The 14,808-nt window shown below is 41.8% G+C and overlaps 2 protein-coding genes across 2 annotated transcripts; both read right to left on the reverse strand.

Annotated features, from left to right (window-relative positions):
* Positions 1-2,939: 2,939 nt before the first annotated feature.
* On the reverse strand, positions 2,940-5,363 carry LOC121552104 (protein SERAC1-like). The gene is made up of 3 exons (XM_041864838.1): positions 5,013-5,363; positions 4,760-4,915; positions 2,940-2,978 (listed from the first exon to the last, which is right to left on the reverse strand). Exons 1-3 carry the CDS (start codon positions 5,172-5,174, stop codon positions 2,940-2,942), a joined length of 357 nt encoding a protein of 118 aa, XP_041720772.1. The 5' UTR covers positions 5,175-5,363.
* Positions 5,364-10,517: 5,154 nt separating this feature from the next.
* Positions 10,518-14,208, reverse strand: LOC121552609 (myc target protein 1 homolog). The gene is made up of 2 exons (XM_041865573.2): positions 14,009-14,208; positions 10,518-11,818 (listed from the first exon to the last, which is right to left on the reverse strand). Exons 1-2 carry the CDS (start codon positions 14,061-14,063, stop codon positions 11,271-11,273), a joined length of 603 nt encoding a protein of 200 aa, XP_041721507.1. The 5' UTR covers positions 14,064-14,208; the 3' UTR covers positions 10,518-11,270.
* Between the last annotated feature and the right edge of the window lie 600 nt (positions 14,209-14,808).

The following is a 14,808-nucleotide window of genomic DNA, read 5'->3' on the forward strand; positions in this document are numbered from 1 at the left end:
GAATTATTTAATATTGTGTGCATTCGGAAAGTATTCAGACCCCTTCCCTTTTTCCACATTTTGGTACATTACAACCTTATTCTAAAATAGACAAAAATGTAACATTTTTCTCATCAATCTACACACAATGCCCCATAATGACAGTGAAAACTGGTTTTTAGAAAATCTGACAGCTGTGCTTGCAACAGAGACGAAAGAGGAAGCGAGACACCCCACTTTTTCTCTGGTTCAATAAAAGTCAATTAACCAAGTAGGCCAGACCCAGCTGCGATTGCATTGGTGTCTCTGTGACACCCAGTTAAGTGGACTGGAACTGATTTAAAAAAAAAAAGTAAATATCTTCATTTATCCACCATCTTTGCTTGCAAGAACCAAGCCCCCTCGATCCCCCTTGGTCGTCACTAATAACCACAGCCACAAAGTCATAAACTCCGCCTATTTCTACAAGTTATTTTCATACAATGTTTTAAACCTAACAGTAACCTTACCACACTGCCTAACCTTAAATTAAGACCCAAACCTAATTGTTTGACTTTATGGCTGTGGTAAGGATGGATAACCCTCCACCTTCTCACACGTAACTTCAGTCCCGCCCCATCCAGTGAGTGACGTAGATAACATTCCGGTTGCCGCGTAGATGATGTGTATGGATGTGGATTTTACCTGGACTAGTTTTATTTGACCTCGCTTCTAGAGTGAGAGTCTACCGAAATGGATGTGTAAGTTCACAGTTTTAAGACTATCTACAACTAAGTTTTATCGTTGCCATGTCAGATCGTTTTATTTTTTATTTTTTATCTCGCAACGTTGGGTTTCTGGCTGCCAGTCGTCTGCTCGCAACGGAATCCTGCAATGTTGACAGACCCACACCTATCTAGCTAGCTAGCTTCACGCCACCGTGTTAGTAGCAGGTGTTTTTTTCATCTGTGTCTTACATACTGGTACCGGTGTGTGTTACTAAGCAATATTTTAACACATGTAAAATGTGGCCAATTTCTTAGCTAACGTTACCAAAAGCTGGTATGAATAACTGGCCAAATGATCAGCCTCACACTAAGTTAGAACTAGCTAACTAGCTAGCCTAATTACTGAGTTGCATTATGCTTGCATGTTATGACAACCTTGTAAAATGTGTTGAGCAAAGGTCCCAAAAAATCAAGAACTGTTCATCACGTAGATAGGGCTCTGAGATTGTGTGTGTGTGTTTCGGTAGATTCTCAGTAGTCACTTTAATCATTTTTACATACTTTTTTACTAATTTCATATGTGTATACTGTATTCTACTGTATTCTAGTCAATGCCACTCCAACATTGCTCGTCCTAATATTTATATATTTCTTAATTCCATTATTTTAGATTTGTGTGTATTATGGTGAATTGTTAGATACTACTGCACTGTTGGAGCTAGGAACACAAGCCTTTCGCTACACCCGCAATAACATCTGCTAAATATGTGTATGTGACCAATAAAATGAGATTTGTGTGTGTTTGGAGGAAACTCATTGTAACATATCATCTGTCTCAATTTCAGGCTAGCCCCCATGCGACACTTTGTTTTGGTCTTTGTGGTGTTCTTGATCTATTTTGGCCTCAGTCTTTATTGGTATAGCAGGTATGTTATTTTCATATTGTATATCAATGTGTACCCTCTTAGTAAATCCGCGGTGGGCCCAAGTCTATTACTGCTGGAAAACATAAGGTTACTTGCATGCTCTTCAATAGAACGCTGCTTGCACCCGCCCGCCCGACTAGAATCACTACTCTCGGCGGGTCTGACTTAGAATATGTGGACAACTACAAATACCTAGGTGTCTGGTTAGATTGTAAACTCTCCTTCCAGACTCACATTAAGCATCTCCAACCCAAAGTTAAATCTAGAATCGGCTTCCTATTTCGCAACAAAGCCTCCTTCACTCATGCTGCTAAACATGCCCTCGTAAAACTGACTATCCTACCGATCCTTGACTTCGGCGATGTGATTTACAAAATAGCCTCCAACACTCTACTCAGTAAATCGGATGTAGTCCATCACAGTGCCATCCGTTTTGTCACCAAAGCCCCATATACTACCTACCATTGTGACCTGTGCGCTCTCGTTGGCTGGCCCTCACTACATATTCGTCGCCAAACCCACTGGCTCCAGATCATCTATAAATCTCTTCTAGGCAAATCCCCGCCTTATCTTAGCTCATTGGTCACCATAGCAACACCCACCCGTAGTATGCGTTCCAGCAGGTATATCTCACTGGTCATCCCCAAAGCCAACACCTCCTTTGGCCGCCATTGGAACGAACTGCAAAAATCTCTGAAGCTGGAGACACTTATCTCCCTCACTATCTTTAAGCATCAATTGTCAGAGCAGCTTACAGATCACTGCACCTGTACACAGCCCATCTGTAATTAGCCCACCCAACTACCTCATCCCCATATTGTTATTTACATTGTTATTTATTTTGCTCATTTGCACCCCAGTATCTCTATTTGCACATCATCTTCTGCACATCTATCACTCCAGTGTTAATACTAAATTGTAATTATTTTGCACTATGGCCTATTTATTGCCTTACCCCCATAACTTACTACATTTGCACACACTGTATATAGATTTTCTATTGTGTTATTGACTGTACGTTTTGTATATTCCATATGTACAGTGAGGGAAAAAAGTATTTGATCCCCTGCTGGTTTTGCACGTTTGCCCACTGACAAAGAAATTATCAGTCTATAATTTTAATGGTAGGTTTATTTGAACAGTGAGAGACAGAATAACAGCAAAAAAATCCAGGAAAACGCATGTCAAAAATGTTATAAATTGATTTGAGAACTTGTTCTCAACTGGCTGACCTGGTTAAATAAAGGTGAAATTAAAAAAATTAAAATAAAAACTTGTTCACTGAAATGATGTGTGAATTAGAATCACCTTTATTCACCAAGTACATTTACACATACTCAGAATTTTTATTGGTGGTATGGTGCTGCTAGTGATAGACAACATTTAGAGACAAAATACAGACAGCGGAGTTTAAACAACGTTTAGATATATTATATACAACTAGATAGTGAGCATAGAGCTATAAGAGAATGTACAAATGTACAGTATCAGTATGAATATCTAAATGCAGAGAGATAGACAGAGTGCAATGCAATATCGTTATGATCCCACAGGTGGCAGTAGTGAGTCACGTCTCAGTACCAGTCTGTTGTTAGCGATAAGGTGGTTCAAGTACGGCTCCCTCGCACCAGCCGCGGAGGTCACGTTCCCAGGCAGAAAGGATTAAACAACCCCAACGGATAACTTGGTTACAGTGCCTTCAGAAAGTATTCATACCCCTTCCATATTTTGTTGTACTACAGCCTGAATTCAAAATGGATTAAATATATTTTCTCTACTCACAATACCCCATAATGACAAAGCGAAAACATGGTTTTAGAAATGCAAATTTATTGAAAATGAAATCCTCACACCCTTGAGTTCAAGGGGGTTGAGTATGTAGAGGCAACTTTGGCGGCGATTACAGCTGTGAGTCTTTTAGGGTATATCTCTAAGAGCTTTCCACACCTGGATTGTACAATATTTGCCCATTATTATTTGAACAATTCTTCAAGCTCTGTCAAGTTGATTGTTGATCATTGCTAGACAGTCTTGCCATATATTTCTAAGCTGATTTAAGTCAAAACTCTAACTAGGCCACTCAGGAATATTCAATGTCGTCTTGGTAAGCAACTCCAGTGTAGATTTGGCCTTGTGTTTTAGGTTATTGTCCTGCTGAAAGGTGAATTCATCTGCCAGTGGCTGTTGGAAAGCAGACTGAACCAGGTTTTCCTCTAGGATTTTACCTGTGCTTATAGCTGTATTACGTTTCTTTTTATCCCCAAAAACTCCCTAGTCCTTGCCGATGACAAGCAAATCCATAACATAATGCAGCCACCACCATGCTTGAAAATATGAAAAATGGGACTCAGTGATGTGTTTTGTTGGATTTGCCCCAAACATAACGCTTTGTATTCAGGACAATTTTTTTGCAATATTACTTAAGTGCCTTGTTTGCAACAACATGCATGTTTGGAATACTTTTTATTCTGTACAGGCTTCTTTCTTTTCACTTTGTCATTTAGGTTAGTATTGTGGAGTAACTACAATGTTGTTGTTCCATCCTCAGTTTTCTCATATCATAACCATTAAACTCTGTAACTATTTAAAAAATCACCATTGGCTTCATGGTGAAATCCTGGAGAAGTTTCCTGCATCTTTGTAGTGACTGGGTGTATTGATGCACCATCCAAAGTGTCATGCTCAAAGGAATATTCAGCGACTGCTTTTTCTTTTACACATCTACCAATCGGTGCCATTGTTTGCTTGAAATTCACTACTTGATTGAGGGACCTTACAGGTAATTGTATGTGTGGGGTACAGAGATGGGGTAGTCATTCAAAAAATCATGTTAACCAATATTATTGAACATGGAATGAGTCCGTGCAACTTATTATGCGATTTGTTAAGCACATGTTTAATCCTGAACTTATTTAGGCCATAACAAGGTTGAATACATATTGACTCAACATTTCAGCAAAAAAATTAAAAATAATTAGTAAACAATTTGAAAAACATAATTTCACTTTGATATTATGGGATATTGTGTGTAGGCCAGTGACCAAAAAATATTAAACTTAATCCATTTTAAATTCAGGCTGTAACACAACAAAATATGGAAAAGTCAAGGGGTGTGAATACTTTCCGAAGGCACTGTATGTGTGTTGCGTGTGTGCAAGTGTGTGCATCTCTTACCCTCTGTGCTGCCAGGGACTGGGCGCTCTCCCTCAGGGTGGTGAGGTGAAGTACTGGGACACACTGGTCCACCTTAGACTGGGGGAGAGATGCCAGCAGCTGCCTCAGACCGTCCTCTACAGAAAACCCCTGAGGAGAGGGCAAAAACATTACACTGACATTAAAACACGCACACACAGCACATGCATATACAATACATTCATCCCTATCAGTGACAGATACCTACATCTTCCACCCCAGGCAGGACGGGTGGAGACAGGAAGAAGCGCAGGTACAATTGAGGGGTGCAGGCCAGACCCAACTCGGTTCGCTGGTCTATGGCCTGGGCCGTTGTCTGGTACTGGTAGTCTGTAATGGACAGGGGAACGGGCCAATCAAAGTTCATCATCACACATAGACTGTTTACAGGTTAAAAGTGACGAGTCATGTCTCACCCTGCCAGTGGTGGTTCTGGGCCAGTTCCTGTACAGCAGTCAGTCTGGTGGTCCTATTGGCTGAACGAGCCCTCTTCAACAGGACCCACAGCACCACCTCATGGGGGTCCACATCCAGACGACTCAGGTGCTCTGGCATACACTCATACATACACACAAACACACACACACACATACAATTTACACTTCTAAGATTAATACTAATATATTTAGTTTGAAATACGTTTAAGAACTACACCAAAATGACCAAGGGTCCAATATCTACAAGCAAAGTAAATCTAACACCTAATTCCATCTATCAGTATTCTACTACTGTACTACAGCAATAAGACTGCAGACCTGCTGTTATCATCAGCCGGGGCAGCTATCAAGTGCCAAACAGTGAGGTCAGAAAAGACTAAGAGGTAATGTCAGAACAGTTTTAAATGTAAAATCTATGCAGAATCTGTAGTACATTCCCCATTGTACAATTGCATTACATAATGTCTGCAACACTAGAAAGAATTGAGAAGAGGGGAGGGAGTTCACAGTCTACACCTGTGACTGGTGCTGACGCAATTGTAAGAATACACACGAGTGCATGCATAAAAACACACACAGTCACGCTTCCATTCAAACCCAGGAAGTACAGGGCAGGTGTTTCCTGAGGTGAACACGTTGTCTCAATAAAATACCTTCTGACGTCCACCTGTGTGCATCTGAAATGCAGGTTGGCATTTATTGTCATGAATCTTTCCCTGGAGGCAGCTCTGCAGAGTGGTCACTAGCTGGCACAGCCACAAAGGCATAACATCTGAAAATGATGTTTTACTATATAGCCAATTTAGAATTTGCAGCAGGCCCATCTAGTGGAAATTGCTCAGTTCTGCCTCCAGGGCAAGACTCATGACAATAAATGTCAACCTGTGTCTGAAATACCACAACTGACCTTTACCCAGCGCTTGGAGTATGAATACTAATGTTTCTATTCACAACACTGACTTCTGCTTTCCATTACTAGCAGAATAAGATGTTTAAATGCATGTGGTACAATAACTAACGTATTGTGTGTAGATTTCTAAATGTAAAAAAAGCCTAATACTGCAGCTGCTGCAGTTGTGAATTTAGTGCAGTGTAAAGGAAACTACTTTTCAGTGGATCTTTCTCACCGTCCATAGGCCTCAGAAGAATCCAGAAGAATCCTTGAGGACATTTCCAGAAACAGATACATGGGTTTGGTTTCAATCAGCAATTAACTTGTAAAACACAGCCTCAAATAACCTATGTACCAAGCTATCGCTCTCTGCATGGTGTTCGAGGCTGGACCTCTGGTTGATCTACCTGCACATTTGCTAGTGAAATTGACCCAACTATAAGCCCCAAACCTGTAAATCCAGTTCTAAAATGACAGTTTCTGCTTTAAATACTGTATACTGCTTCTCTAAACCGTTTCCTATCTATCTTGGCTGGATGGTCTATTTTCATTCACAACAGCCTTCTCCATTGGAAGTGAGAGCAGGGACCAGACAGGCTAAGCCAGTACCCAAGAGGGAGAGCAGAGGGAGGGAGGAAGGAAGGAAGACGGTCATTGCTGGACACCTGGACCTAGCAGAAACCCATCAACACCTCTTCTTCATGAAGTAAAACTCAGCCAATATCTTTTTTTGTGACAACATGCACCACGTGGGCCATTTGTTTGATTGACTCTTGAGGAAGTCTTGGGGCATTAAAACGTGTTCCAAAAACCCCTACATTTTGGGATGTAAACAGCATCGATGAGCGAAAAAGCACATGAGATAGGGAATGCTGAGACTTGATGAGCCTATGTGGAATATAATGTATGTACCACAGGAGGCTGCTGAGGGGAGAACGGCTTATAATAATGGCTGGAACGGAGTGAATGGCATCAAACACATGGAAACGATGGAAACCATGTGTTGGATGCATTTGAAACCATTCCCCTATTTCGCTCCAGCCATTACCACGAGCCCATCAGCTAATGATAAGCTCACCGTTTAGTCATTTTAAATAACATTTAATCCAATAGCAAAACATACAAGATTCAAATTTCTATTTGAAGTGATGAATAGAAAGAATAGTAGATGGTAAATATTTTCCATAAAGTATTTGACTATAACTTCACATGCACACATTTTTTGGGGAAACCATAAAAAAAGAAAAAATGGTATCCAGTGGCAGGTTGTGAGCATTTTGAGAATTATGTCAGTCTTACGGTTTCATTATCCTTATACATTATACGTAGGATGTGAGTGATTAGATGCAGTGAACAAGTGACATTGTGAATGTGTTTGTTGTACTCAGTCAATTGAAAATGTGCTTAGAGTTTTGAAACATGAGCCATTTTGATGATCTGTTTAGATATCTGTGCTTAGAGGTGTGAAAATGTACCACATACTTGTGAAAATTGCTCCAAATTCATTGAGAAAAACTATGTGTTTCTCTTTTAATCATCATTTTCTTATATCTTATGGAAATTGCACTGCAATTCAGTTTTATTGTAAACTGCCAAAGTGCTCCATTGTGGCACATGTATTTGTGTAAATATAATCTGTCTAATATGAAAAAACAATTGGATTTAAGCTGATTGGGCTCCTTTTACTTTGACACAACGTTGCAATATGTATGTCCAATATGAATAACAGATTGGATTAAATCTGATTGGCCACTCTTTAAGGGCCACAAAATAAGCAGCGACGCTCCTTGGGGTGTACACTCTGTGGATTTGGAAACTAGAAATGCACCTGAGTAGAATGGATCCCCCTTTTACTTTGAAACACTGTACAGGCAATTATGTACAGTCCAATAAATAATGAGATTACACACAAAAAACAACAACATTTTGACCATTTAGGCTTGAAAAATAAACAAATAAATCACATAATATCTTATAGAAATAGTTTAAAATATTTTTTGTATGATAACTAGTATAAAATATATTGACGATTGTGCACATTTTCCATAATTTTTTCCCCTAATTATTAATTTACAAAGTATACAGGAAGAGTAGCTGGAACCCAGGAAGGCTTTTGCAGTGGCTAATAAATACCAAATACTGGACGGAACTGTTATTCTGAAGGATTCAATAAATCTGTGACCCGGAAGTGCTTAGTTATTCTTCCCTTCTTCCTCTCTCACTGGTCTTTTATCAATTCGATTTCCTCACCTCCTACGTCCTCTCTCATCTGTCCTCTCTCGCCTCCTTTTGAAAAAGGGCAAAGGTAATCCAGGAGAGTTGCCGAGGAGAATGAATGTGAATGGAAATGAACTTGCTTGAAATGAACTGAAATGGGCCTTTTCCGCTTGGTGTCCTTAGGCAAGCGATGTTTAGGAGTGCATCACAAAATAAATGTGTAAAGTGATCAAAACAAATTAAGTTAGTTGTGCAATACATTTTTATAGATAAATAAATAGCATATTGTTTTTTTCCTCTGACAAAACAAAAGCTGATTCAAATGGGGTGTGGCTGATTTAAAAACTCTTCCACGTTAGGATACACGAGTATCATCGATGAAAGGTGGCTATCGAGGAGGGGTGGACACTTCTATTTGCCTACAAGCGAAATTACACACTCCTCGCCCACTCGTCCACTTATCGGTCACGGAGTAGAGAGGATGGAGGACAGTCTTTTGCCCTCCTGTCAGCGGTAAATAGCACCCGTCTCATATAACACGTCACTTTCCGCAGCACCTCAAAGCAAAAAAACTTTTTTACACAACAACCATAATGCTCATGAAACACACATTTTGTAAATGCAAATGTAAACATAAAATAGGTATATCGCACTAAAGATGGTGGATAAATGAAGATAGTTCACTCAGGCCGTTTACAATTAAAATAAATTGTCAGTTCACTGGGTGTGGCTCCCATAGACACCAATGCAATAGCTGCTGGGTCTGGTCTACTTAGTTCATTGACTTTCATTGAACCAGAAAAAGCCAGAGAGTGGGATGTCTCGCTTCCTTTTCAGTGTCTGATCGCAACACTCATGCAGCGTTCATAACCAAGGGGGAAGGTGGTATTTACCACATACAACTGGGAAAAATCCATTTGAACGCCCCTCCAACTGATAATAACTATTGTGAAACTCGTCTATCATCCCTAAGCTCCGACTTCTGTCACACGCTGACCTCTGACGTCACCCACTAAGGAAATTACCTCGATAACAGCATTTTCGGCAGTTAAATGCAGCAATAAAACATTATTTAAAAAAGCAATCTATTCATATGTTTTTTTAACACTATAATTTGTTTACAGCATGCTAGCTGTACTTTTAGTTTATGGTTGACGCTGCTTGTTGACCATTAGCCAATCGGCGTTTCTCAACGAGTTCAAAGCATGTGAATGCATCCAACTGGTATGTACGACTTCACAACTGGTAATTACCATCTTCCCACTTGGTTCATATGCAGCATTACTCCGTTTCAGATGAGAGCCATGAAGATAATTTGTAGGGGTTGTGCTGTGTTGCTGTGCAAGTGAGTTGCATTCTGAGGATGCTGGCTTTAATTTAATTGTTTGGGGTGTGGTCAATTGTTCTAAGAAGGTATGTTTGTTTAAGTTCAAGTTTAATTAGCAGTCAATACAATGTTTATTTACCTGTATCAGCTTTTGTTTATTTAACTGGCAGAATGACAGTGGTACACTAACCCAAAATGAACTTTTAGGCCTTTCCCTAACCTTAACCCTTACCTTAACCTCACTGAAACTATATCCTAACTTAACCCTAACCTTAATTTACTTCGACCCCTATGCCGAAACTGAATTTTCTTCTGCCGGTCAATATCCAGTCCACTTCCTTTAAAGATGCACTCCAGCTATTTTTGAACTTTTCCTTTTGAAAAACAATATCCAACGTATAAATAGATATCCCACACTTAAGGGTAAATAACATGTTTTGAGCAAACTTTATGGAGGGGGCCATTCAAGGAGTTGGTGTGATGGTGCCTTCTGATGCCATCGCCCTCCCCCTTGCTTGAGGAACAATAGAAAGGCAATAGAGAACAAAAGAGGAAAGCCCCTCCCTCCATCCATTTGTGCTGTAGTATGTCATGAGGATACCTGGGCCACCTATTGAGATTTGCCTTTTGTTAAGTCAATCAGGTGATAAATGAGCTGAAAAGGAGACTGGAGCAAGACTTTAAAGGGGCAGTCTGGGATTCAAATAACCACAAAGCCACACCCCGCCTCTTTTTTGGTATGCGGCTGAGGGATGGGGCAGAGGAAATGTAACCATGTTTTTTCTGTGGTAGACAGTGTTGTAACTGGGCACCTTAAATAATTCCTTCCTCAGGAAACAGTGAGGTGAGTCAGTTTTCCCACCAGAAAAGAGTAGCCTATAGACTGGACACTGGACAGCAGTAGCACCAAATAAGGGCACAATTTATGTGATTCCATAAATGACTGGTACAGAGGATATTACGTTTCATGTAAAGAACACACCTTATTACCATTTATTTCATCATTGTATTGTGTTAAGTTATGATCAGTGTCCAGTAAATGCCAACCAAAACAGTGACCATTTAATAAACCAGATCCATGACAATCATACATATATGAGTACACATTTAGTAGATTCCTTTGGACAGTAACCCTCATTGGATCATAGTAGAGAGGTTTGTGTTTCTTCAAGCAAACATTATTGTCTATCCATATCATTGAGCATGTCCAAGCTCACAAATAGAAAGCGGTCAAGTTACATGGGGGGATTGGGGTTGGTTCATCATGGAAATCAACATGAGTTCTCAATCTCATAAGAAACACAACATATTTGTACAACAAATACTCTGTCTAATCTGAAAATAAATGCGATGCAAGGCTCTCTCTCTCTTGCTTACAAACACATAGTAAAACACAGCTGTCACACACACACACACGCAAACACACAAGCAAACACACAAGTGAACACACACTCACACAGGGACATATGGTATATTAGCATCAGGCTCTTCATTTTCACCTCAAACGTCAAACATATCCAGTTATTGTAGCACCCATTGACAACCCTGGAGTCAGTCAGTCTGCTCATACACTTGGACCCATCCATTCTCTTCTTACGTGCAGGTCTCCTGGTAGGCTCTTATAATGCTCTCATAAGCAGGAGGTGGGGTCTGTGCGGCATAGAACCTCCTCAGACTACTACTGCTCCATAACGACTCAGGCCTGGGCGGGGTGGCAGCAGCCTGGGCTGCGGTTTGGTGGGCTGACTCAGCTGAAGTGGTCAGGGTTGGGGTACGAGGCAATGTGGTCTGGCTCCCCTCCTCAGCTTCCCGGGCGATCTCGCTGCACTGGAGGAGTGGGTGGAAAGTGGAAGCCCTGAAACTGGGCTTGCGACCCAAAGGGTCAGCCTGGTCTGGGGAGGAGGCCTGGCGGTGGAAGCTGAAGGCAGCGCTGACCAGGCTGTTGCTGCGTCGGTCGTAACTGCTGTTGCGGTTGAAGCCTGGGCGGGCATGTGGGGAGGTGTGGGACAGGCTAGGTGGCCAGCGGGTGATGCTGACCGAGCCGGCCCTGCGACGGGACATCCAGGTCAGGACTACATAGACCAGCGCCCCCAATAGGATACCCACCGCAATGGACACACAAAAGGCTATGATCAGGGGGACTGGTAAGGAGAGAGACGGAAGAGACTGTTAGTTATCTCTTGGTTTGAGTAAGAGTTTTTGGACACAGGAGAGGTTTGTATGAAAAGACCTGAATAAAACTCTATTATCTAACAACATACACAAAAGTATGTGGACACCCCTTCAAATTATTGGATTCAGCCACACCTGTTGCTGACAGGTGTATAAAATCGTGCACACCGCCATGCAATCTCCATAGACAAACATTGGCAGTAGAATGGCCTTACTGAAGAGCTCAGTGACTTTCAACGTGGCACCGTCATAGGATGCCACCTTTCCAACAAGTCAGTTCGTCAAATTTCTGCCCTGCTAGAGCTGCCCCGGTCAACTGTAAGTGCTGTTATTGTGTTGTGGAAACATCTAGGAGCAACAACAGCTCAGCTGCAAAGTAGTAGGCCACACAAGCTCACAGAACGGGACCGCCGAGTGTTGAAGCATGTAGCGCATAAAAATCGTATGTCCTTGGTTTCAATACTCACTACCGAGTTCCCAACTGCCTCTGTAAGCAACGTTAGCACAAGAACTGATCGTCCGGAGCTTCATGAAATGGTTTTACATGGCCGAGCAGCCGTATACAAGCCTAAGATCACCATAAGCAACGCCAAGCGTCGGCTGGAGTGGTGTAAAGCTCCCCGCCATTGGACTCTGGAGCAGTGGAAACTTTTCTGGAGTGATGAATCACGCTTCACCATCTGGCAGTCCGACAGATGAATCTGGGTTTGGGGGATGCCAGGAGAACGCTACCTGCCCGAATGCATAGTGCCGACTGTAATGTTTGGTGGAGGAGGAGAAATGGTCTGGGGCTACTTTTCATGGGTCGGCTAGGCCCCTTAGTTCCAGTGAAGGGAAATCTTAACGCTACAGCATACAATGACATTCTAGATGATTCTGTGCTTCCAACTTCGTGGCAACAGTTTGAGGAAGGCCCTTTCCTGTTTCAGCATGACAATGCCCCCGTGCACAAAGCGAGCTCCATACAGAAATGGTTTGTCATGTTCGGTGTGGAAGAACTTGACTGGCCTGCACAGAGCCCTGACCTCAACCCCATCGAACACCTTTGGGATGCATTGGAACGCCGACTGTGGGCCTAGTCACCCAACATCAGTGCCCGACCTTGCTAATGCTCATGGCTGAATGGAATCAAGTCCCCGCAGCAATGTTCCAACATCTAGTGGAAAGCCTTCCCAGAAGAGTGGAGGCTGTTATAGCATGAAAGAGGGAACCAACTCCATATTAATGCCCCTGATTTTGGAATGAGATGTTCGACGAGCAGGTGTCCACATACTTTTGGTCATGTAGTGTATTATAGCCTTATTAAAAAACTCACAACTGAAGCGTTCATTAGTAATAGTGTGGTTCATAGTATTTTGAGAAAATGACATGCCATCCTCCAGCACTGAGCAGGTAGTCTTAACATTTCCCCCTGATTTTCAATTTTCAATCAACCCAGCCTAGACATGTACTGCCAAGCCCACAAGTAACTATCCTAATATCAACCACGCGGTTATGACGATGAATTAATGCATCTCTGTCAAGACGGCACCCCTCAACAAAATAATCAGTCCTTTCTCTGTGCTGTTTATGAGGCCAAGTCCTCCAGAGACATAAAACTGGTTACATCTCCTGGAATGTAGGGGTTTAATTAAGGATCAGCACAAATTAAGGATCAACATTTTGTTGTCTTTGACTTGCTCCCTGAGATGCTATGGTCACCATATGCGTCTCTTTGAAAAGAGAGAAAGGAACAGAGGACAAATTCCAGTGTACCACTGCCAGCAAAAACAAATACATTTCCTTTGGTACAGTTAAGTTTTATAAAGTGTAAACCTACTCTGCTACCTCTACATAGTTTTTCATTGTTGGAAAAGGGAAAAGCAGACATGAAGTCAGTTTTCATCTGGAAATTACATTTGGGAGGACAGAGGAAAAAAACACTAACAGAGAGGAAGCTTTGCAATATTGCTAATTTTATGGGTCTGTCCTTGTCTTGTGTCTATATACTAGACTGTCAGCACCGATAAATGCTGTTTGGAATGCATGTTTTCTTTTCCTGAGAAAATATTCAACTACAGTACTCTCATCACCATTAAACCCCTACATTCCAGTGAAAACAGATAAACCACAACAAAGGAGCAGAGGAGTAGCTGAGAGAGGGAGTTGAAAAAACTCACCAACATCAAATGACTGGAGTATTTCCAAAAAGAGATTGGTGTTGTTTTCGGCCATATTTTCTCGGCACTGTAAGAGAAGAAGAGGAGAGAATGTTACGCATCCAGTAGCTTCTCTCTCTCTCTCTCTCTCTCTCTCTCTCTCTCTCTCTCGCTCTCTCAGACAGAGGAACTCAACCACACAGGATTCCCTCCAAGGCCGGGCTGGCAGCTCTTTTGTTTATGGAAGTGGAAAACTTCACTGTCACATTTCCTGCTTTTCTGCGTAAAATTCGCAATGGGGCTTTCTTATCTGTCCAGGACAGAGTTCCTCAATGAGAAGACACAATGTCAACCCCCCTGTCCCCATCCTGTCACCGCTTTCATCATGGAATAGTCAGCTACAATCTCAGATTTCATTGCAGTTTCTCATTTTCTCCATTCCACCACAGAGACCAGGCGACAGTTCCCTCAAGAGAAACACCAGAATTAAAACCTTGGGTCTGAACATCGAGGCTGGAGCCGAAACACCAACTGTTAATAGAAACTAATATACAACAAAAAAGTAATAGCATATATATTTTATATATCTAAGCGTGCGTGCTCTGGTTTTCCAGACCCTTTGAAAGTATTGTAACTTCTTTCTTTCCAGAATGTCTTCCAATACAGTAGTGCCTACATGGGCCATCCAGGCCTGCGTCGGTCGTAGAGGTCCAGTAAAAACACTAGGCTCTGATAAATGTACAGCAGTGGTTCCCAACCAGGGGTACTAGGACCCCTGGGGGTACTTGGCCTATAGTATGAAAATGTATGCACTCACTAAC

This window comes from Coregonus clupeaformis, chromosome 36 (genome assembly GCF_020615455.1).
Source record: "Coregonus clupeaformis isolate EN_2021a chromosome 36, ASM2061545v1, whole genome shotgun sequence".
In the NCBI taxonomy this organism is placed as follows: domain Eukaryota; kingdom Metazoa; phylum Chordata; class Actinopteri; order Salmoniformes; family Salmonidae; genus Coregonus; species Coregonus clupeaformis.